This window comes from Larus michahellis, chromosome 4 (assembly GCF_964199755.1).
Source record: "Larus michahellis chromosome 4, bLarMic1.1, whole genome shotgun sequence".
Lineage (NCBI taxonomy): Eukaryota > Metazoa > Chordata > Aves > Charadriiformes > Laridae > Larus > Larus michahellis.
Genome location: NC_133899.1, coordinates 80,538,912 through 80,564,905, shown reverse-complemented (window position 1 = coordinate 80,564,905; position 25,994 = coordinate 80,538,912). Strand labels below are relative to the sequence as shown.

Below are 25,994 nucleotides of genomic sequence, written 5' to 3'. Positions count from 1 at the left end.
TAAGAGCACAGTTAATCTCATTTAAATCAGAAAGTTCACTTTGGTGCAAATTGTTGCAAAATTTAGCTCAGTTAGTACAGATATGAAATTTGCTACCATTTATGGGACAATAATGTCTGTTTCTCTGATCTGTGAAAATTAAAACCTCGTTCAACCGACAATACAGAAGGTTTACTATGCGATGGCACCTCTGTACCGTAAGACAATATTTCTTAGAACAGTTCTGTACCTTTGATAAGCTATTGAGTAAAAGATGAAATGGAAAAAAATTCTCTTTTCTCCGATTAAAAAATAAAAAAAAACAAATTAAACTTCTATGCTAAATCAAATTCTTATGTGAGACTGGAAAGAAATTGAGTTTAATTTTAAAAATTTTCTTCCTAGACCCTGAGAAAAACATAGTAGAAGAGAAAGAAATATTACTAATGCTTTTAATATTTATTAGAAAAACATAATTAAAATAATACTAAGAGGAAAAATAATTCTCCATCTAAAATCACTTACGGTAGCCTATCTGCTTGCAGAAGCAAGGTAAAAAAGGTCCATTACTAATGAAGGCTTAACATTTAATCAACGCAATTTCCAGTTTCTAACAATAAATTCTGTAGCTGTAACCACACAAAATATTATACCAATTGCAAACTGGGGGTAGAGACTCTAAAACCTGCACTTCTCACGGCAAGACTCGTTAGTCCAGTAAATACCTGCCCATCACCTTGTTGAAAGATGTGACCACCAACTGCAAATTAAATGATAGGGCAGATGAAAAGTATAGCACATGCAGTATGCTTGATAGAGATCTGACTTGAATGACGGATAAGGGTTTTGTTTGTTTGTTTAAAACTGGGATATTGGTTGGTTTCAGCTTTTTTCCCAGAGGGAGATTCACAAAGGCATCTTAGGTTTTGGGTTTTAGACATTAAACCTTAAGTACTCTGCCAGCTAGTAGAATTCCCAACCTGAAAGCAGCCAACTGCGTTTCAGATCATTTCCTCTACTCTCTTTTTTTCCTTGTACTAATTCTGTGTAGCACAATACTCAGGGAAGGAAGCCTTTTGCTATTGAGGCTTATGAATCCCTTCTGAATCAAATTTGACTTAATGATCTGCAAAACAAGAAAATTTGACAATTGCTGTTCTCTATAACTCCTGGAGGTGTTAGCAACCTGGAACGAGATCTACAAGAGACACAATATCAAACAAGGGTTACCCAAGCTTCCCTCTAGGAAATCCTGAGGAAAAGTATGCACCTATCCTCATTAGGGGGCCAACAAGCATGGGCTATATGAGCAGAGAACTAAATAGTGAATGGTTTCCTTAGGATTTATTTCTGATTATTAAATTACCTGAAGTCTAACTATACAGAAATGGCTTTATAATTTTTTCCCTATGGCTGTAATACCTGAACCATCTTTGTCCCTTCTGGATTCTGTAATCTTTAATAAGAAAGTGTGGACCACGTTGTACAAGCTTGAAATGTTCTTCTCTACCTACTTGCCTATTTTAGTGAGCCTTGCGGTAACACAGTATCTTTGAAATTATCATATTTAAACTTAGCTGAAATTAGTTAGTGGGTTTAATATATCATTAACACTGTCAGGCTTAAGCAAAATTATGTACAGAGGAATACACAGAGTAGAACAGCACAAGTTTTACTTCAGTAGGAACGAAGGCTGAAGACACTTAAATACTCATGGCAGAGGGGACAAGCCACTCCCTCTTCCCTACAGCACTGAAATGGCACTCCCTCCTGTTAGGCTAGCATTGCTCATTCTGATGTTTTTGTCCCCAAACACAAGTGAAGGATATAAATTAGTTGCTAAAAAAAACAAAACAACAACCTTTGTTCTCATTAGCATGGTGAGCATCATACTATGGCTTGCAGTAAATAAACATGCAATAGATCATATTCATGTACCTTGATATATGGTGCTGCTGTTGCTGTTAAGATACGATTCAACCAATGGTGCTTGTTCTTCCGAATGTTTCATTCTACGTGTTCTTGTGCGACTGTCCACATTGGACTGAACCATTAATGGCTCCTGGCGCTTTTTTTTCTGCTTCTGTTCTAGCAATGCTCGCTGAGGAAAACACAAAGAAAAGCATCTGTTACTGGACTCCAAACAGTAACAATCTATGATGAAAAACAATGGGTACCTTTACACCTCTCCAGTTTTCCAGTGGCAGCAGTTGGCAAGTGGGATACTGGGATATCAGGTTATAGGAAATCTTTCCAAAACAACCCAACCAACCCACTACTAAAATACCTTCTGCTGAAAACAGCAATTAATTAAAATAGATTTTTCTGAGCAGGCTACCAGCTGTCGGAGCTTGCTTGGGAATAACCCTTGGGAAAACAACAGTGTGACAGTAGTGGCTGTGAAGCAATGGGAGGGTAAGCAAGGGCATGAGGCAGAGATGCCAGTTTAAGTTTCTGTAAATTAAGAGCAGGTAACCCACAAACTAGAATCAAGTGACAATGCTGGACATGAGCCTAATTTAACAGCTATACAAGATGAACTTTAATTAAACAATTGAATTTCTCAGCTAGACCTGCTGAAACCCAAAACCTTCAGCATCTGGTGGCACCATGGGCACCTCTCCCTTTCAGGCCTCTTCCACAGCCTCAGAGAACTGAACTGTTAATTTTACTTATCCATTACCTTACCATTTCCCTGTTCCTGGACAGTGATTTTTTTGCTTTTAGAAACACAAACACTGAAGAACAGGAATGGTGTGCGGACTCTTTCAGCTCCGTAAGTTGTGTGCAACACCTCAACATGACTTCAAAACGATCAAAATCTCATACAGGATTATGTCATAAAGAGAAAGTATTTGCATTTGAAAATGAGATGCTGGTAGACATGCAAGCTGATAAAATAATGGGAGAAGAAATGTATAAAACAATATAAAATTAAACTCAACAATATAAAAGTTTTAACTATAAACATGACAAAGTTTCATAAAAAGGGGACCACAGAAAAAACAAAGCAAAAGTGAAAACCTCAAACCCCATTAAAAATTCCCTGAGATTTCATGGAAAAGATTCTGAATCACTTTCTTGTACAAATCATGTAGGAACGCAGTAGCAAAATAGGCAACATATCACATAGTGCCATTGCTTTAGTCACAAGGGCTAGATCCATGGAACGAAAAGGAAAAGATGTAAAAACTTGATGGTAAACCTCTATTGGCTGGCACGTCTGCCAGAACCTCTTGTCCTTTCTGGTCCATCAGAGGGGTAAGAACTACATTGTAAGTCAGCTTAAAACAAGTCCAAGGCAGTGGTAATCAGAATCACTCAAACTACAGTCATAAGAAAAATTTCAATGGAAGTTAGACTTCTAAGTAAGCTGTAACCTCCACAGACCTCTCTTTTGCATTCCCTAATCAGAGGATGTAATTTTCTATCAATCAGCAGATATAAGTGTTGGTGATTTCGTTACTCCAAGATCTAGACTTCAGAGAGCAAGAAGGTCCCCCTCCAAAATCTCACCTGCCTGTCAAGCTTCTGCTGACGCAGGCTGCTCCCCTCATCATCCAGAACACTGCAAAGACAAAAGAGTACATAGTTGGAACAAATTTATCACTCAAAACAACACCTAACAGCAAGCACTGGAGTGACTCTTGCAGGAGTTATTCATATAAAACTGCCACTGTGTCCCATGGAAGTTTGCCTGCTCTAACCTGTAAAAGTTGGCTCAAGAGAATTTAAATGAAGCACATGAAAAACTGAGTAACTCTGGTTCACATAATTTTCAATAAAAATAAATATTCAGCCAGTTCACAAAGAAAGGCAAAATCCACAGTCCATAGCTTGTTTTCTCCTCCACTGTCTTCTAATGCAAAAGTCAATGTATACAGCAATGGGGTTTGATTGAAAATTTGCATATAAAGCATATAAAAGGTGAGAAGTGTAAGAGAGCTGCTTAGCAACTCAGCAGTATTTAAAATTACCTTATAAAAACTAACTGTTTAATCTTTTGCACACTGAAAACCAGGATTTACTCCTGAATACCTGAAAAGTCACACTGATTGCCAGGCACTTCAGCTTTTAGAGACTGGCAAGACAAACAGTATCGTGCACTGCTGTATTTCGTTCTGCTAATTGTTGCTAGTTGGGAGATTAGCTCCTGTACATTCAGTCATTTTCATTAATTAGATGTTAAAAATGAATGCCAGTGAAATCAGAAAATTATTTTTGTGAAGTATTTTATCAAACTACTGACTACACTTTATTTTTCTGGAGAACAAAGGTCTCTATTTTAAGAACATTATCGTTAAATGTGGAACATAGACAATTAAATCTGTTAAACTGTAATATATCATCTACAAGAAAAAAAGTGCTATAGAACGAAAAAAAATAGCCTCTTGAAAGTAGAATTCATTTTCTCTTACAACACATTTTTATAAAAGATTAGCCCCTTTTTTATAATCACTCTTAACAGTCAAAGAGAAAAAAAGAAAAAATCCAGGACAAACGAACCTGGATCCTGACCTACATACAACCAAAGTGTATTGCAGTGGAAATGTCAGAAAAAATGTGACTTCCCGTGTATGAATATATACTCTTTAGAAGACAGTAACATTATCATAGAGTTAGATAAGACAGCTAACAAAGGCATGCAGAATGCCACCTTTCCAACGCCAGCATTACCAAAGACCTAATTAGGCCTTATTGGTAGCATCAGCCTTATACAATGTATATTCGGGTTATATGTTACAAAAGGTTGATGTTCCACAGAATGAGACTATGCTGTAGAAGTACCTCAGGTATGAAATTACACAGTCTCTTGCAGAGGTAATGCATTACTCATAGTCCGCCAAAAAAAAACCAAACCACCCTCACACTCACCAAAAAAGTTCTGCTTTACACCAAGCATTCTTCGTTTGATAAATTACAGAAACAAGTTATAAAAAGAAGACACACATTCCTCCATGGCATACAATATCAGGGTTTTTTTAAGAGCGCTTCACTACAACTGCAGTACATATTAACTGCACTGTGAGAAAGTACAACTACCCAAACGAATATCTTTGGCCAAACAATTGAGTAAAAGATGCCTAAGTATACAGTTTCAGGCTTAATGGCCTGAACAAATCCTCCTCATTTAAGGCAATGCTTGAAAAAAGCCAAAACGATGTCATGATGCTAATACAGACCACAGGAACTGCAGAGGCAGCAGTGCATATACAGCCGTAATACCCAGGGAGGTCGAGAGCCAATATCGCTCCACTCCACCAGTCATTTGCAGAGCTAAGGAGAAAACTCTCATCTCTCATCTTCTGCTTTATAAATCAGACTACGCTGACTCCCTCGGATATATTACATGAGCTATATATACACTTCTCAGACATTCCCATAAACCACTAGTTCAGTAATTATCTTTATGTGAATATAATGGGTTTCAGTGTTATGCTGGATTGGCAATAATTCTAAATTCTGTATCACAGACAGGTGGTGTCTAAGCGCTCTGGGATAACTCTACCTTCCTCTGCTTTCCCATCACACCGTATCCCGGCATAACACACTGCACGGAACAAGGGAGCAGGGAAATGTCCTTGGTCAGGTTCTAAACCTTACCTGTGACTCCATGGGAAGCCACAACAAGCTAAATTCAGGTTCAGGTAAAAAAGCCCAGCTCCCTCATGTCTCTTTATCCCCAACCTTATCACGGTAAACATGGCAGTTTAAGTAACACGATAGAAAACACCAGTCAGAAGAAGGGTGTGATTTGCACAGCATTCCACAAATGCAAAGCAACTATCAGACACACCAAAGGACTGCCAAAAAAAATGAACCTCCATCCAAAAACTGTGGATCCTGTAACGCTAAAACACCTCTCCATATTGCCCTTCTAGTGCAAGACATTGTTTTTAAAGCCTCTGAATATATGCAATCAAAGCTGACACGAAAAGCAGCATGCCTTGAAAACCAGCTGACGAGCTTGTCTGGAACTCCCAGGTCCTTCATTCTCTCACTTCATAGTTTATAAAGTTCTGAGTTGTTTTCCACAATCCATTTGTAAATATGCATTAACTACAAGCCTTGCATTATTTAAGCCATAACATTCGACAACTAAAATTGAACTCCAGCTTTCTTCACGGATACTGAGCTTCAGTAGAATATAGTTATTTCAACAATTCTCGCCCTCTCCAGATTACTGGGCTTGTACTAGAATTCCTTACTCCCGCCAGACAGACACACCACCCTTCTGCATCCTTTACAGGGTAAAAAAGGCCTTAAAAGTAAGCTCGTTACCACCAACTCTGTCTATTTTAACAGCTACTCAATGCCAGTTATCAGTGAAAAGCTGCAGTTCTCTCCTTTCTTGATGCCTAAATAATCGTTATGCAAGTCCAAATAAAGAGAGGATCCCATTTAGGCTATATATTCTTCTGCTGGAATGGCAGAGCACTCTAGTTCGAGACTGTGTACTTTGTTAATATTTTCTACAGGACTAGTAGACCTTGGAGCTGCTGATTAGCAGCCAATATTTCACGTTCCCTGATTTTCAATGGAAGAACTCTCCAAAGACTGAGTGACTCCCAAGATTTCCCTTTAAGGGACATCAGGTTATTAATAAATAAATAAGAATAGTAAGTTTGTTTCCATAACAATTCCATCAGGCCCTCACTCCTGCTGCCTTAAAAAAACATCTGCAGCAGACTGAGATGCACGTGTGTTACCACCACTGACCCTTCTGACCCTTTCTCACGCCTCGGTGAAGCCTCGCAGAAAGATTTAGCAGACGATCTTGCCACAGCACCTGGCAGTCCCTGTACTTGGGCAGATGCTCCAGGGTCCAAGACCTGAAATACAGAGAATCTTCCCTTTTATTTCTTTGGAATAGGAGTCTAGGAGCAGAAGCACAGCCTTCGCGCTTCCTGGTCTTTACCAGAAATCAATTGTTCTTTCCCCTGGACGAGTTGTGCACAAGAAGAGGACCCAGCCTATATCCCATCCAGTTTCAGAAGTGGCCATGGGTTTGTGGCTCAGCTGTCCAAATAACTGGGATGTCCTCAAACCAGGACAGGTGGTCAGAGACTAAAGGCCCAGCACAGTGGAAAAGCTCTGGCTGTAACATGGCAGGACCACTACAGGAAATAACCTCACTGAGAGCAAGGCTGTTAGAACAATTCTGCCTACATGTTTGATGTGATGCTAGAAAATCCCAGCAGCGGCATGAAACTCAGTCAGTCTTAATAGAGAAATATAACTTTATAATTAATGAAAATTGAATCACTGAAGAGAATGCATACATATTAGCAATCTGCTGAGCGCGCTGAAGCATCCTAAAGATCCAGCAAGGTTCATTTTTACTCATATTTGAACACGTATCATGTATCCACCTGGCATCTTGGCTATGGCTTTGACCCCATTTAAAACAAAAAGCAATTTTACACGATATATAATACTGTAAACAGCACTTCAGGTCTGCAGTAATAGTCTAGTCCAAATTCAGTTAACAAATCAGAGCCTGTATACATTTCCTTGCAGATAATTATCCAGGGAAGACCCATCCATCTATGCACAACCCGAGCAACCCACTCATTAGAGCTTACTGGATGTTGGGCTTAAGAAGTCAAGCCTATAGCTATATATCTTAAAGATTTATATTGGCAGCCTGGACCAAGGTCCACAGAGACATAAGTATTAAATTTAGATAGCATTATTTTCACATTTTCTGCATGGCATTTGATTCAAATATCCCCACTTCCTATTTTCTAAAGGGAAATACGTTAAATGAACAATCACCTTTTTGTCAAAGTATTACTTTTCATACCACCTTTTTAAGAGACAAAATCTATTTTACTGAGACAGTTTCAACATTAAATTCAATTTGCACAAAAATAACCAGGCTTTCAATACTGCCGTATGTCATAATGAAGACAAAAATATAAGCAAGAATTTTAGTATTTTAAACTCTTCATAAACTGTATTCCTTAAAAATTATGTAGAGGGAAACACAAGACCAATAAGGTTTTAAAGATGAAGCTTCATGATTACATGAAGCTCCACAATGTACTTCTGAGATGAAGGCAGGAGCTTCTGCAAATCAACATCTTGCTACATTTCACTGTAATTCCACATGGACCGATTTCAATTTAAGTAAAATCAGAAAAGCCTTAATTCAAACAATACATTTCACAGCAAGTACTTCACCTTTACTCTTTGAAAATGCAAACTGCTCATGTTTCAGTAAGCCATTGCAAAAAAGAATTAAGAAAAAAAGTTTTCAATTAGAATGTGCAAGACGCATGTAGTAACTGATTTTATTTTTTTTTTTTAAAAAGAAAAAGTCTGCCACAGTGAAGTAGCTCTATTGTCTGCCTGGCAAATGAGGCAATTGTTTTTGTCCTGACACTCCTTCATAAAGGAACATTTTCCATGACAATAACTTTTTTTACCAGGACAAAGGTCCAAAGTCACATCTATCAGATCTCCGCAGCCCAGCACTAAGTGCAGTGAGAAGCATCCCTGGTCAAACAAGCAAAGACGTATACTACCACTAAACTTCCATAGGCTGTTCAAAAGTATCACCCTTGCATTTTCTCTTTCTGCTGCTTCATGACAATGTATTACTAGTAGCAACACCCAAAAACTCTATGTGAAATCAGGGACCCTTGCACAAGCAAAATGAACGTGCACAGTCAGGGAACATTCCTGAAACAAACAGTTCACAGTATAGAAGGATGAGGAACTGGGTAAGAAAATATTACTCCCATTTACAATACTAAACCAGAAGCATTGGAAAATTAGAGGAGGTATTTTCACCTCGAGTTTCTTCTGCCATTTTGTCAGCTGCAATTCAAAAACAATGGATGATCAAAACAGACAGGGGAAAAAAAAAAAGAGACATTATACCATACCAGACTAATCTTCTAGATCACTCAGACCTTTTCCATGCACTCTTGCTGTGAAGAAAGCTGGTATGTTGCTGTGTCAGGAAAAGCAGGTTACGGGATCTTTTAGAACAAGGCTGACTCAAAAGGACAAGAATGGGTGTAATGTGCCATTTGAACATTACAAAGTCTCTAAAAACATATGAAATAAAATCACTGCAAAGAGATAGCACTTGGCTTATTGGATACCATCTGTCATATTCACCCAATTACACTTCTCTGTAATCTCTCTACTTCCGTAAAATCTCTGTAGCTCCATAAAACCAAAGTACTCTGGATAATGTTACTGTTAAGCCTTTAGGAACAAGCTTTCCAGCAGCACTGATGAAATGCTACTGTAAAATTCCCAATAACAGGGTCAGAGACCTGCAGGCTGAAGTCATGCTCCAGAGGGAATGGCACACAATTTGGTCCTTCAAACAAGTGAAATTCATTGAATTCCTAACCAGCGAAGCCAGCAATCTCTATAAAGTTCACCAGAAGCCTCTTGGGAGAACGTTATTATATCAGACACGCACCCTAATCGAAGTCTTTTAAATTAAACAAATCACTCTGAAACACTGTAAGGGCTCCCCTCATGCTAGGAATCATCAAGGTTTTCTGACCCCAAAGCAGTTGGTCAGTCACCTGATTTAGAGTAAAACCTGCAGCTACTATCTTTACGGTAAAATGAGTAACTTCTTTCCTGGGCCACCTAAGCAAGCAAAAGTCTGGCCACCTTCTTCATTGAGGAGCAGCCCAAGGACATTGCCCTTCTACTGCCAACAGCAGAAGGTCCTGGATTTCTCCCATCCCATATTCCTACGGCAGAGAGGGCACCAGCCCACCATTACTGGTACGCCTATCAGTTACCACTGAACCAGTGAAATACAGGCACTACAACTGCTGCAGAAACGAAGACTGCATTTCTTCATATGAAGAGGAATAAATCACTGTGAATCTCACACGGCAAATAAAAGCACGCCTGTCCAGGAATACAGCATTTCTTTCCCTGCCCATGCAGCTGCTCTGAAAGACCCTTAAAAAGACCAAAAGAGATAAAGCAAAAGGATAGGAGAAAAAAGGCAGGGATATGAGCAAAGATATCTGTATCAGAATTATCAGCACCAAGTCAGCCACAAAACCCAGGAAGATGCAGAGGATCATACGCTTTGCCAATGATCCAAATGGCACTAAGAGTAATGCCCGCAGGGCAGATGGCTGAAAGCAGAGACTGAATTCGTAGTTGCACAAATAATTACAGAACCAAATGCTTTGTTTTCTTTTCAAATCCTGGTTGGCAAACTAGCTTAAAAATCAGTAAATGAACGAGGCCTTCCTGAACTGTTGGTCCTATTTGCTTCGGTAAGGTTTATCTAAATGTCCATTGTACATTAAAATCTATGACACTCATTATGTCTGTCCAACAGTTCTGTGTTGGGGATTTAAAAAGAACAAAAACCTTTTTAGCATTAGCACTCTATATTTTTCCAGTAAGTCAATGCAGAACATTATTTGTTAATATTTTTCTCTTCTGTCCCTCCTTAGTCATACGATAAGTATTTGGACCTGGGCAAGAGGTATCATCCTTATCAACGACCTGGAGGAGACAACTGAGTGCACTCTTATCACATTTGCAGAGATGCCACCAAGTTGGGGGGACCAGTCAATATATCCCGGGACAGGGCTGCCATCCCGAGGGATCCTGACAGGCTGGTGGAATGGCTCAACAGGAGCCTTATGGAATTTAACGAGGACAAACACAAAGCCCTCCACCCTGCAATGATACAGGGCTGGGTATCATCTGGCCAAACAGGCCCTGGGCTGGTGATGGACAGGGAGCTGGACGCGAGCCAGCAGCGTGGCCTGGCAGCAGAGGCAGCCAACAGCAGCCTGGGCTGTATGACAGGAGCACGGCCGTCGGATCAAGGGGAGGGATTAACATCCTTCCTTTTCTCTGCGCTGGTGAGACCCCATATAGATAAACCGCATCCAGCTTTGGGCCCCCTGGTACAAGAAGGATGTTGATGAACTGGAGCAAGCCCAAAGGAGGGTAACTAAGGAGGTCTGGGAGCTGGGCTGGAGCACTTGTCCTGTGAGGAGAAATGGAGGGAGCTGGGTTTGTTCAGCCTGGAAAAGGCACAGCTTTGGAGAGATGTAATCACAACCTTCTAATACCAGGCAGTCCAGAAAGGTTGTGCAGTCTCCATCCTTGGCATTTTCAAGACCCAAATGAATAAAGCCCTGAGCAACATGGTCTGACCTGACAGCTGACCGTTCTGTAAGTGGGACATTGGACTGGAGAAGTCCAGAGGTCCCTTCCAGCCTCCAGAAGTCCCTTCCGTACTCTGTGAATAGTGTCCTCCTTTTGGATGTCACACAGAACTGAAACACCAGTACTTCAACTGAGCTACAGGCCAGATTATACAAGCAGATTAACTGAAAGAAAATGTAACAACAGGAACGCACATTCATATTTTTTTTCTTAATTCTGCATAGATAATTGTTAAGCTAAATTCCAGCCAAATCCTCAGCATGACCACACAATTGTATTTTTGCTCTATGTTAATTAGCACAGTTCATCAAAATACATCTCCAGTTGTTATGACTTCAGGGATATACGAAACCAGCAGAAATTGTAGAAATCAAGTCTTCTAAATGTTTCAGTAAGTTTTTTTTAAAAAATCATCAGTCAGGTAAAAATAGATTGGAAGATGGGTGAATTACAGGATATATACAACCAAGCACTGACCAAGAGCAAACAGCCCAACAGACTCTCAGTGCTGAAGGGAACAACAGGAGCTCTACAGCTACTGCAGATATGCTTTGTATTAATGAGATCCAGCTTTGAGCTCAACCCAAAAACTGCTATTCACCTTCCAAGAACAAACTTGAAGTCACTGGGAAAAAGAAACTACAGTTTAGGATCTAAAAGGTCTAAGCTGACAGCTTTCAGCGAGGACAGTAAGAAGCCAGGGAAAGATCTAATGAGAGGAAAAGCAAAACTATCCCCTAAAGCACATCACATGTTTCAACCCAAACTACAGAGCTGCCACTCTTGCCCTGGAAAGATCAGTTGAACTAATATTTGTACAGATTCATTCTCTGCAGTTACACAGCGGTGAATAAGACAGCACACAGCAGTAAATTGCAGGTAATGAAAGTAACACCGAAGGGAAGAGTGGATGGCTGGGCTACTTCTTGCCCTCCCCTCAGCCCCACACAAACTCTGAATGCAATCTTGGAAAGAAAATCTATGTCCCAAAAGACAGAAGTGAATTTAAGAAGCATGAATGATAGAGCACAAACATACAATAGCCTTTGGGTATTATGTGAATTATGCTAAAATTATATTTAAAGTAGATCGATGAGAAGTGCCTGAATAGGAGCAAATTGGGAAGGAAAAAACAAATCCTGACCTGGAGATACACTACCTGCAATGCAGATAGATCCAGATGACAAATGGCATGACTTTCAGGAAGTGTGTTTATTGAAAACGTGTCTCTGCCAACCACAGGAAAGATCCAGCCCTAACAGTCAGTCTGATTTCTCTTTCCATACCAAAATTCAACCAATCTCAGTCGTTAAAACAGTTAAATACCTGCAGAAACGAAACCAAGCCGTTAATGTACAAAGCATCCGACCACAACAAAAAGTAAATTAAATGAGCAGAAACTAGGGAAAAGTGTTGTCTGGATAAGGAAACTGCAGTTACACAGACACTGCAGAACAAGAGTTGTCCACCTGGACCTCAGAGGACCATGAGAACTCTTCCATTCCACTACTGCTGCACTGGCAAAAGATGTCACCTAGACCAGACCTCTGCCATTCGGATACGGAGAAGACTGTGAACCACTGTGATCAAGAGAAAACCTGCTTAAGATGACTGCTGGCTACTTTCCCTCCCTCTCTTATACTTGTTTTATGAAACATGGGTTTGTCCAGTTGGCAGCACAGACACCTGTAAAATGAGATCAACAAACAAGTCGTAACTCCCCTGGGAAACACCTTTGTGATGTAAGAAAGAAGAATTTCAGGTACAGTAACTAACCTAAAAACAATGCTGGCCTTCAAAATAACAGTATTGTCATGAAGTGTTTAACAAACAAAACACTGATCCCAACGATAAGGTCAACGCTGCAGGTGTTCAGTGAGGCTTCTCCCTGCAGTAGGCATGTAAACACAGGCACAAATACGTATATCAAATACGCCGGTGCTGAAAGAGATGACATCTGAGATAATTCACTAATGCAGCAACTTATTAACAGATACCACTGCCTAACCATGTACTTAGGACAGGACAGGGAAAAGATACAGCTGTATTTATTGGATTTTTAAAGGAATAGTAAAATTAAGCTAGCAATTTATTGAAAATGTGAAGGTGAAAGAGACTACTTAGTCTCCCTTAGCCACTCTAACAATCAAAGCTGAAGAAAAATACAGTAAGAATTACAATTCTGACAGAAGATGTTCGTAAAGTGAAACAGCCGAGCTCCTTTTTCCTTTTTACAGGTGGTTTTACAGTTTCTATGGAATACGGTTTCTAAGGGAAGACATGTCATTTCATGATAAATACTAACCCTGAAACAAAATATTTTGTCACTTTCTCCCCCCACACATACTATCTTTATAATCCAATCTAGTACTCTTTTGCTGGAACTGAAGAAAGCAGATTTTTCCTTTTGGTTTGAGTTCAGTCTCTGTAGTTACCTTCTGTACAAGTAGCAAATTCTGACAATCCTGGACAACGTTTTCAGTGGAAAAATAAGTTTGTCAGATCCTGGTCCCTGAGTACATGATAAGGATATCGAGAATGGTAAGATGTTGATGGCCGGCAAAAGCAACAAACACCTTTTGGCCTAGATTTTATACCCAATAATGAAAACTAAGTCATTATTTCTAAGAGCACTTTTTACAGATGAGATATTCCACACAGCCTGATTTGCATACTTGGGCCCTGATCCCAAACAATGTATATTCAATCTCATGAAAATGTTTCCACTAATTTCACATGGCATAAAAAGATGCATGTGTATAAATCCTTTACGGTTGGGATTTTTAACAATAAAGCCTGGAGACAGAGAACTGTTTTCACAATGTGCATATATAATGCCTGCACAACAGAGACTCTTTTTCTGATGGAGTCTTCCAGATATTAATGCAATCTCAGGAAAGCACAGTAATAAGGTTAGGATGGTGACTTCTCCCCCGGCTTTTTTTTAAAAAAAAAATGAGACAGGCGTTCACTCCTTCCTAAAACATGGTAATATCTACAGTATTCAAAAATAATTTCAAAAAAACTACTTAAACATATCATCTTTTCAAATTTATCAGTTCCCTCTGAAAGGATGATCTTGTGAGTAAACACCAAAATGTGAGCATTATTCCCCATTTCAGAACTACACCAACCTCTTTCCTTTGTTTCTGTGTGCAACCAAAGGTGGGTAAATGCAATCCACTCTCAAGACTTAGGAAGCAGCAAGAAAACTTTAGAACACGGTCAGAGAGTTTTCTGCAGGTGTGAAGCCAACAGCGACTGAGAAGCAGTGGCAGATAACCAACTGTGAGCTCTACTCACAATGAGAGTCTTAATGACTGTCCTGTGGAAGCTGGTCCCTCTAATTACCTAACTCAGTCATTATTCTGGGAGTTTACAGCAAAGGCAAACATGGTGGCCACCTGGATGGCATTGCACAGTGAATCACTCCTTTAGGGTACATTATACAGTATGTAGGAAACCACTTAAGGACTAACATTCATACACGAAGGCTTCCCAGCGCAGCAGACATCAACGAGACCTGTGAGCCCATCCTACTCCACTCAATAATTCCACTCCCTGGAGAACTGGAGGGAGCTCTACCCCAGAAGGCCATGGCAGGCCACCACAACAGCGTGCTGCCAATGGCAGGGCTAGTCAGAGAAAATTCATTCCATTCCATTGTTGATCAGCTCCAGATTTTGAAATCTGACATCCTAAAATTCACATCTGCTCTAAATCAGAAAAGAAACCAAAAGCATCCAGATTTTCTACAGAACAGATAAAAGACTTACTGAACTGAGCCCCCATCAGCCCTGGCATCTCTAGTCCTACACCTGTCCATCTGCCTGACTGACAAAATAAGCAACATGGAAGGCCCCAGAAGCTACAGCGCACGCAGTGAGAAGCACAAGAGATGGGTCATGTATCATGGAGGCTGCTGAGGGGGTAGGTGGGCAAGCAACCAAAGAAATTCCCAAAGGAATTTTGCCCAGTACAACTTTTCCAGGATCAGGTTTTTTCCATGAGTCATTTTAAAGCAACACATCAGCAAATTCTGATGAAAGCTTCCCCTCCCCAGCACGTATGAGTATGCAAAACAACCAGCTGATATTATTACATTATTATATGAATATTATTACATATTACTATAGGAAACTGTTGAAAACTGTTGAAACTACAGTACAGACAAAAAAAAAAATCTCTGCTGCTCATTAAATTTTCTAGGTGATTAAGATTATTAAGAAATCATGTTCTACACCTTTAGCCATCAGCCCAGAAAGCCAACCATATGCGGGGCCACATCAAAAGAAGCGTGGCCAGCAGGTTGAGGGAGGTGTTTCTGCCCCTCTACTCCGGCTCTAGAGAGACCACATCTGGAGTACTACATCCAGCTCTGGAGTCCTCAACACCGGATAGACATGGACCTGTTGGAGAAAGTCCAGAGGAGGGCCACAAAAATGATCAGAGGGCTGGAGCACCTCTCCTATGAGGACAGGCTGAGAGAGTTGGGGTTGTTCAGCCTGGAGAAGGCTCCAGATAGACCTTATTGCGGCGTTTCAGTACTTAAAGGGGCTTATGAGAAAGATGGGGACAGACTTCTTAGGAGGGCCAGTAGTGATAGGACAAGGGGTGCTGGTTTTAAACTAAAAGAGGGTTGCTTCATATCTAGGATGGATAGGACAAGGAAGAATTTTTTTACGATGAGGGTGGTGATACACTGTCACAGGTTGCCCAGAGAGGTGGTAGATGCCCCATCCCTGGAAACATTCAAGGTCAGGTTGGACAGGGCTCCGAGCAACCTGATCTAGTTGAAGATGTCCCTGCTCATTGCAGGAAGGTTGGACTAGATGACCTTTACAGGTCCCTTACAACCCAAACCATTCTTTCACCTTTCTCTGTGGCAAGTAACTCCCTTTCAAAGACACTATCAGGTCCAGGCACTGTGTTGGAAGAAGGTAGCGTTGGAAAGGAGGCACCAGAAGTCCGACTACTGGGAGGTTCTCTATGGTTGGAGGAGGAAAGTATACATTATCATAAGGCATATCAGCTTTTTTTTTTTTCCTTTTTGTTAAGTGATTTTTTTCCACATCTGTGTAATTCCCAGCCAAGGAAGCTGAACTACCACATCCATATTTCAGCCTGTGTCAGCTTCCAACTTCCTCTAGTAAAAATAACTGCAGAGAGAAAATAAACAGGAGGGAAGAGCATAACAATGAATAATAGTATATAGAAACTCACGTCATACGACATATTAGGAAAAGGAACAAATACTACTTTTTGTCACATTTTAGGAAAAAACCTAACTTGTCCCATTAAACCCATATTTCTGTATTCTGACCATACTTTATTTAACCCCAAATACGCCGGCATACATTTTTGTGTTTCAAATTGAGAAAAAAAATAGTCTTTTTAACAGAAAAATGCATTCACTATATTTACAAGTACTTGGTAGTGTCACATCAAGTAACAGTCTCAACACTTTCATGCAACATACCTCTCTGTTGCATACTGAGATATGTACATTGCATAAATTTCAATCATCTTTGATTTTCATTAACTGTGCGCACCAATTTGAATTTATCTACCTAGTTTAGCATGTCAGTGTTAAGTATACCAAATAAATTAGTCGTATTTCAAACAGATCAAATATTTGTTATTGGAATATTTTTATTTCCATCTTCATTATGAATCATCGGAGTCCTGACTATACGACTTCTTGACCACTCTGTGACCATTTTTGTTACATCTGACAATCATGAGGCACCTTTTACCTAAGTAAATGTACTGGAGGAAATGATATTAGGAAGTAAACAGGAGCCTCGGCTTTTCTTGTGCCACACAACAGGAAGATTTCAGCTATTTAAGTCTCCTACTTCTATCATCAAAATTCTGTCACAAAACCACAAGCCGAAACAACACCTGTCCACTCAGAAAGCCCCCAACAGTTAATGGAAATTTACCCTGTGAGCTTTTGACTCCACTTCTGATATCTTCTCACACAAAGCTTTAGTTTCCAGGGTTGCGGCAATCTCTCTTGATGTAAGAAAGATCCCAGCAGCTAGAATTATCTGTCCTGATACAAATCGTGAGCACACACAAATCCACCTGGTGTGTAAAGTTTTATGCTCAAATCAACTATCAAGCTAATACGTTAAGTCAGGAAGTCTTTAATCAAATCTTCAATCAGAATCCCATGGCAAATGCAGCACACTTGAAAAACACAGGAAACTACAGAAGGTAGAGCATATAAAATACAGAGAGGGGGTTACACTTCAGGATTTTCCCCAGTGTTGTTCTATTAATATTTCAGTAAATAAGAAACCTGAAATACCCTGGCAATGCAACCTCTAACTGATTAAGATTATCAAGTTATCTTCATTTGGTTCTCTCAAACTACCTCTGATGAAGTTATCATTTAGTCTACTAATTACTCTGGATTGTTCTCTCAACACCTTATAATATATTGTGTGGAGCTACAAAGAGCTATGTGAAATGCATTGCTGTAGTGATATATAAATGGAAAAATACAAAAAAGCATTTAATTACTAAGAAGTGTGATGACTTGATAAAAGTAATACATTATCTGCTCTTGTCCTGCTTGACCTCTCAACGGATAACTGGACAAGACATTATTTCCTCATGTTTAACTATATACACATAGGTTATTTCCATATTTTTTTTAAAAATGGAAACAAAAATCTGGAAAACTACAACTTTTTTTTTAATACAGTTTGGAAAACTACCATCATTAACTGGCATGACTCAGATGTCGGATACTTTCAGCATTGGGCAGTATATTGATAAAGCAGTCTTTCGTTTCAAGACATAAAATTTTGCCCTACAACATGTATGAGACACGCAAGAACGTGTGCTGCCAGCAAGAAATGAGAATTGTAGGAAAGGCTGTGGCAGAGGAGTCAGACAGCACACAGCCTCGCAGCCTCGGAGAACTGGGAACTGGTGTCCCTAAAAAGCTTTGGATTTGCAACTGAAGATCTCTGCAGTATACAGCTTATAGTTGACACGGTTATCAAATCACTGGGAAATAAAGAGCTAATTATCATGACCCATCCAATTCATATTTCTAACTGCAACTATCTTTTCCAAATTAGTGTTCTAGGCTTGAAAACATCTTCATGTGAGCAGCCTGTGTGGTCCTGTACAAAAGCCTCCATCGGTCAAGACATTTCAGACTTTAGAACACCGTTTTCACTATATTTGAAGAAGATTGCAAATAGGGTCTTATACCTGCACACCACCTAATTTTTAGGGTTCTGATCCTGAACAGACTAATAAAACCTGTTATTGCTGGACATAAATATTGCCATTTGAGCCAGTGGATCACTCAAATGGCTAAGTATTTGCAAAATGGAAGCATTCAGCATGTGAAATGGTGAACACCAAAAGAAGACGCTGATAACAAATCATTAATTTTTATCTTTGTTTTCTAAAGTGCTTGTCAAATATTCACCTTTTCCTAGAAACAGCAACCAAGGAGAAAAAAAGGACAAAAAGGGTAAGATGCTCTTTATGATTGTTTTGAAAACTCCTAGGATTTGCGCAAACATTTTACATGCAAAAAGAGTAAGCGTTTCTTTAAAGTAAAGCATGTATAAGATAATTAGATTTTAAAAGGTGTGTCGACTTTAGTTTTGGGGTTTGTTTTTTTTTCTTGAATTGGCAAGCAGCTGTCATCCATAACTCTAACAAAATATCCAAAGGCATTAGATAAAAGATTTCAGCATTTATCCAATCTACTGGTTTTTAAATTGTTCTTACCTGAGCTGAGCATTATTTTTCTCTTTCAGCATGGGACAATTGCTAAGCAAATACAGTACCATGTTTTACAAACCAACAAAGAGCTATCATACAAAACCACAAGCATTCTTTGCCAGCCACATACTACTACAGATTTGCAGTATAATTTGACCTCTCAAAATAGATAAACGATACAATACCAGCATGATAACCAATAAATTAATTGGTTAATTCTCATTAAGAATTAATGAGCGTAATTCTCATTAAGGTTGTGCCATTAATCCCTGCACAGAGTCTACTGAAAATTTATACTCAAATGCTGTATTTCTAGATATTGGTAGAAATTACAGTTCTCTAGAATCAGATTATAATTATATAGGATTGCAAATTGTACGTTTGTCAGTTCCTCAAAACAAAATGGGTAGCAAAATCTGCAATTCTAATGGCTGTTTTCATGCTAAATACAGATACTGAGAACACTGCAGTTCATTTACCAATTAAGACAAAAATTTTTTCCCTTGTCTTTTTCTTCTCTTTTCTCTGAGATTCAGGCATATTATGAAACCACAGAAAGACAAAGATAAATTCACTGGTGAGAAATAACATATGAAAAAACGAATGACTCTTTACTTACTGCATAGAATAGACAAACTCTCCTGTTTAAAACAATTCAAATGTACAGAAGATTGGCTATCGCTAAGTTTGGGGTTTTAGTTTTATTCTCCTTCTTTTTTAAAAAGGAAAAATAAACGATAGTCCTACACTGAATTTCAACCTGTGGATTCAATCTGTGGAACTTAAATGAATTTTCAATACTCAATTCTATTGCAAGAAGCACTGTTTCCTATGTGTTTACAACTTGCCAAAATAGCTTCAAGATAGGCAGAATAACGGGAATCTAGAATTTTGTAAATGTCACTTGCCATGTATTCAGAAAAAATGCAAATTGTTTCCCATCCCAAATGTTTTAATAATAAAATAAAAAAAGTCTGTATAAAGCCACCTCCATTTCTAATTCCAAAACCGGCACAGCTTTAGAGATGTATCACTGACGAGAGCCACGCTCTTTGCAGCAGATTTGTTTAAGCATGACAGAAACGGGTCCTGAGGTAATTCAAGGTATTACAGGTCTCGGATTTTGTGCTTTCCATTTTTCAACACAGAAAACAAGCACAATTTAATTTGCTCCAGTGTGTCTTTTAAAAGGTCTAGAGATAAACCATCTTTGGTTTTGTGTAACTAAACAGATCACAGCTGAAGTAGATCAGATTAACTGCTAAAGAAAGATTGTGTTGACAAACAGTACAGAAAAGTTTATCAGCACTTTTTGTGGATACAAAAACCACAATAAAACCTACAAATCTATTTGCCAGGAGACCTTCTTAAGCTTGTGTTCAACTTGTAAAGCAACGGCTGGAAGAGTAAGAGGTAAAGGGGTTTTGTTGCACAAAGAGCTGTTCAGGTGCTGTGACATCAGTAGCAAACCGTTACAGGAAAGGGCTTTTCACCATCCTTTTCATATTTTTTTAATATGTGGCTGAAGTTGCCATTTTAATTATTCCACTTCACCTGCTAGAATGCCTGTTAGCAACAATTATAGCAAAAGCAATCTCCACTGGGGACTGAAGCGCCACATACAGCCTTGTCAGTAGATGCACTTCTAAGCCTGCTAGTTCCTTCCTATCAAACATTTTCATTTAAAGTGCGAGTAAAATGTGAATAGAAATGTGTGATTATCAGACTGGTTGCTTATTTTCTAGAACAGGAAGCAAATCATACCATGCAAATAAAATTAAATTCAAAACATTTAGGTCTTTGTCAGAAGTATTTAAGTTTTCTTCTCTGTCTCACATGAAACATGTATATCAATGTTATAATTTGCATAAGATTACAAGACAGAAAGCAGTGAGCAAGTGTATCAGTATTTTCAATAATTCTCATTTGTAGGCGTTCTGTAATAAAAATTGACCAGAGCACTCAAACTTCACATTCCTTCACTGACAATTCAGTATCCATTAATGAGGGGAGTTTGTGTGGTTACTTAAGGAAGAAAGACTTATGCATTCGTAATGTCTATAATTTTTTTTCTTCAGTTGCTTAATTTCAACAAAAATTAAAGGGGGTAAATCTTTCTAAGTACAACAGATTTCACGATGAAGGTGGTGGCTGGGTAGAGGCAAAGACCTTCAATAGCCTGTCTGTGGAGAGGAAGGTTTTGGGCTCAACTCAGTAATATTATTAATAAGAATCCACATAGGGAAATATTTTAAACAACAGCTGAAGGAATTCTGGCTTCAAAAGTTGTAGTGATCCTAGGATCACTTCTTACAGGTACATGCAGAAGATCCCTTCCAACCCCAACACATTGTGAAGAAAGTTTACTGGGTTCGCTTTTTCTTGTCTACATATGCATAGTTCTTAATTTGGATTTCTTATAAACAGACAAACAGAAATAGAAAAGAAATAAAAAAGATAATCTGTTTTAGAGATAATAAGGATGGAAGTAGAAGACAAAGCAAACATAATTCCTTCCCTGATCTCGCTACTGAGTTGTGAACCTGGAGAAGCCACGCTTCTGCTGTATGTGCAGTGTCCCCACCTGTAACACCGGGGTAACACGCCTCTGCCTTTGCATCGTCTCCCAGAGCTCCACACACAGAGCAGCACGTGAGGGTGAGACGCAAGACGGGCAGTGCACTACAGCACCACACCAAGGTACTTCCACACCACCGAGGGACCCATCACACCGAGCTCTCCAGCCCTGGCCACACGATAGAACCACAGAATGGTTTGGGTTGGAAGGGACCTTAAAGACCATCTAGTTCCAACCCCCCTGCCATGGTCAGGGACACCTCCCACCGGACCAGGCTGCTCAAAGCCCCATCCAGCCTGGCCTTGAACACTTCCAGGGATGGGGCACCATAAACCACCCAGTGCGTGTCAGGAAAAGGGGACAACAGTAGGAATAACAAGCAAGCACAGACTGTGTACTCTCAGATATAGGATGCTGTATCAGGCAAAGCTAGAGATCCCTTTTAACCATATCAGATGTAATTAAAACACTTCTGGCACTGTGGGAACATATTTCTAAATGCATTTGAGTAAAACAGAAAGTATCACTTTAGCTATTGGACCATTAAAAAAAAGAGTGAAAACAAGATCCCCCTTTGGGTCTAATCAACACTCACACAGCACCAGATGTTTTTCTACTTCTCTTAGATAAATATGTATGATCGTGTATCTTCTTGTTTCTTTATTGAACACTAATTGCCCGCTGCACAAAATGTCTAATTGATGTAGCACGTGATCACTGTTATTTGCACATTTTTCATAGCTCTAATATTTCAACGCACAACCCGTAAGCTTGTCTTTATCGTAGCGTACAAGGTTACAAGGTGAGCCATTTCAGCCTGCAGGATCATCCACTCAACGTCATTCAGCTTCACTCTGTCAGATTCAGAGGGCTCCATTTCCTCACTCTTTCAGGACCCAGCCAAAACTGGAACACGATGAGGGAGAGTTCGGTCCCAGAATGATGGAAAGAAAGCCGGCTGGCACAAGTTAGAAATGCGTACGACAGCAACAGCTTCCTCTATGTGACCCTTCAAAAGTGTTTATCATTCTGGGGTAGCGCTGAACTGCCACCAGTGCACATGTCCTTATCTTTAGCAGCCGCAGACTGGGAGCACACAGTGCTCTTCTCTGGGCTGCTGGCCTCACAACGGTGATCCCGGTGGCAATCAGAGCCTGCTCGCCCACGTCGCTGAAGCTATGTGTGCTGGCAAACCATGCTGCTCCCCAGGGAACGCATCTCCGCTCCCCTGCTCCCACGTGCTGAGAGAAGAACCTCTGCTTGAATCTGAAGTCTACTTTAGAAAGAATTTTGATGACAGTTCCTGGATGGGAGCACAGACCTGAAATCCTCATCAAATATTTATCTGCTTTATGATTATTTAGTGGTGGGTTTGGCAGTGTTAGGTTGATGGTTGGACTCAATGACCTTAAAGGTCACTTCCAACCTAGACAATTCTATGCTTCTATTCTACGATTATGGAAAGATTTAAAAGCTGGAAGATTATAAGGAAATATTGCCATTGACTTACTGACAAATGTAACTCAACCCGTATTATGTCCAGGCACTCTCCCAGCAGCACATACACTATGCTCTCCAAAACCAACATCAGCCGTTTATTTGACAGTGCATTATAGATCAAATTTTCAGACACAGAGGACTCGACGAAAAGGGAAAGAACCACAGAAACAAGCTGATTAAGTTTCCTTAAGTATTGAGTATCATTAGAATACAGAGGAAGGCATTTTGTGACGTAAAAATAAAACAAATGTCTTTCATTTCACAAAGTAAATAACTTAGGGAATTATTAATAGTGAATCAATCATTATTAGTTATTGATCTATTCTAATGGAGTGAAAATAAAAAATACAGCAATAATATCATAGCCATTATGATGAAAGATTAGCAACAAGATAGAAGGCATCAAGTGAAAAGTGAAAAGCAAAATCATACAGAACACCATCTTTCTATTTACTATTTATTGCAATACGCAGTCATGTTTGGCATTGTTAATCCAAGTCCACAGTAAACGCCATATTGCAGAGCTGGCTATAAACTAAAACCCCTTGGGCTGAATTTTCATCCCAATGCACAGAGTTACTTTGAGTATTTGCAATCCATCATGCAGTGCAGTGAAAACTTCTATGCCTCTAATGCATCTTACATTTTTCCTCAGAATAAGCTTTTTCAGATGAGAATGAGTTGTTCTTGCCAAAGAACACATAAAAACTGCAACGTCTTATATGCTGTTTGTCATTTTGACTAGGCAGCACAATAGTCATTCTCCCTTCCCTCTCCACCACATTAAGTATTTTCAATAGAAGCTTCAGGTTTTCAAAGAGGCTCACGATTAGGAAATAACGTGAGCAGAGACTCAGAGTGACCCTGAGCACTCTTGAAAATCCAGCCATAGACTCTTCAAGGCTCCCTGTGTAGCATTACATTCCATCTTTTGAAAGGCCTATAACAGCTTAATGCTAAAATACAGCGATTTTGCACATGTTCTTAAATCTTCTGTTTTAAAATCCTTATATCTTAATGGAATGCAATAATCAATAAACTGAAAGTCCAGCAACTCAACAGTCATTTCTCACGAGCTCCCAGTTGCCTTTACTATCACCTTTAATTATTTTTTATGGCTTATATTATTTGGTACCAGTTCAATGAAATGATGGCTCTCAGAAATTATAATTTATTGTAAGCAAATTTAATTTTCTAAGCCCTAAAATCTTTCATAACAAGTCTAGAGTTCACTGGATTCTTTTGCCAGAAGTCTTGGTAAAAGAATACCAATTTATCAAACCCAAATCTTGTAAACTCAGTGACCTCCAGAGTTTTAGGATAAAATTTCACAGAACGGGCCCAGCTCACACCAAAAAATAATCTGAAAGTCCAGGCCCTCTCCTGAGGTATTAGAAATACCTTCCTAAGCAATGCAACACACAGAGCAGAGACTTCCACACTTCAACCTGTATATCCCACTTTCCAGACTATGCAAATGTAATTTCACATTTTTTGCAATAGAATAATCTGAAAATCATTCTGACATGGGGTGCACAGGATTGGAAAACTTTTTTTCCTTTCAATACTACTCAGAACAACCTCTCTCTTGCAAAGCCTCAAGCATATAGTGTTAAATGAATAAATAACATAAGGTCCCTGAGAATCAAAATGGGAAGGGAAACGGGAAGGAAGGAAGGACCTTTCATTTAATTTAAATTTCTCCTGTGCTGTTTTTTCTTAGTCTTTAAAATCTGTGAGTGATATTCAAGACCCGAGGAAGTAATTAACAAATTTTCAAGCTGCATCAATAGTGCCAGAAAACTACGCTATATCCTTATTTGAAGTAGTTGACATTTAAAAGGCATCTTCCAGGATGCCTCAAACTTCTAGCAATGACATGATCTTTTTGCACTGATATGATGGCCCAGTTTCTCTGGGCAATAATACAGTATTCCATAATTAACATATCTGGCATATCCAAGAAGAATTATCCTAGAATTTTGAAAATCCAGAGCCTAGATTAGGTTGCTCATAGGTGGCTAGTGCTCTGAAGAGCCAAAAATTATCATTCTCAGTTTTGACTAAATAATGATTTTTAAACAAGAAGTTACATTCAGATTGTGAACTGTGCTATAGTAGATACCCAGCTAGCCGTAAACAAGCTAACACCTATACTGGAAACAATTTAACTATGGTAGCCCATAGCTCCTCACAGACTGAATTGCATTGCTCCTCAAAGGAGTAAATCATCTGCGTTTTTGATGTTGTTGTACGGCTTTCAGTGTCTGTGTTAGCTCACAAGCAGCTCGCCCGAGTGTCTCTCTACTGCACTGCAGTATGCAGCATGGACATACCACAGAGATCAAATACAGAAGGAAAGAATTTAACCAATTCAACACCAAGCAAAGCTACAGGGTTCTCCATGTCTCCACCATTGCACAGATTTTATGATACACAATATATGCAGAGGTACCTGAGCTCTGCCTTAAGGACAAGCAATAAAACGAAGCTAGCATTATTCCAGGGCGAGCACAAAAACTTTCTCTAAAACCTTGTACTTCACTTTTTTAAATCTGCAGAAACAGCCGGTTGTTGTGATTTAAAATTCAGTAACTTGGAACAATCAATTATCGAGGTCTGACTCACTGGTATGTAGAGACATCTTTAATGCTATTTAACTTTCCTCTACAGATGCAGTGTCCCAAAAGACACGTTATTTATCTGTATAACTAACCTCAAGATTCAGGTAGGCGTGTAAGAGTTCATGCAATCTCGATGTCTGCAAAAGACCGTTTAATGGAAATTCACACTTCTGGCTTGAGTCTTGGGATTTGTATCTGCCAAAAATAGTGGGATGCGTTCCAAGGTACAGTAAGTGTCTTGGTCTTTCATTTGCCACTCAACCTGACCTGTGCAGTTCATTTAAGTCACTGTCCAGACAAGTTATCTATTCTTTAACTTCTACAATGTATCCAATAATTTCCTCAAATTTTCAGAAGTGAGAATTGCAATACAA

At 39.3% G+C, this 25,994-nt stretch overlaps 1 protein-coding gene across 11 annotated transcripts in view; it reads right to left on the bottom strand.

Moving 5' to 3' along the window:
* Positions 1–25,994, bottom strand: part of TUB (TUB bipartite transcription factor) — a 155,749-nt gene that overhangs the window by 38,412 nt on the left and 91,343 nt on the right. For all 11 annotated transcript variants that reach the window (XM_074585886.1, XM_074585891.1, XM_074585897.1 and 8 more), the window contains exons 2-3: positions 3,496–3,547; positions 1,918–2,080 (exon numbers count right to left, since the gene is read on the bottom strand). In XM_074585886.1, the coding sequence (XP_074441987.1) occupies positions 1,918–2,080; positions 3,496–3,547 (215 nt within the window). The remainder of the gene's footprint in view (positions 1–1,917; positions 2,081–3,495; positions 3,548–25,994) is intronic.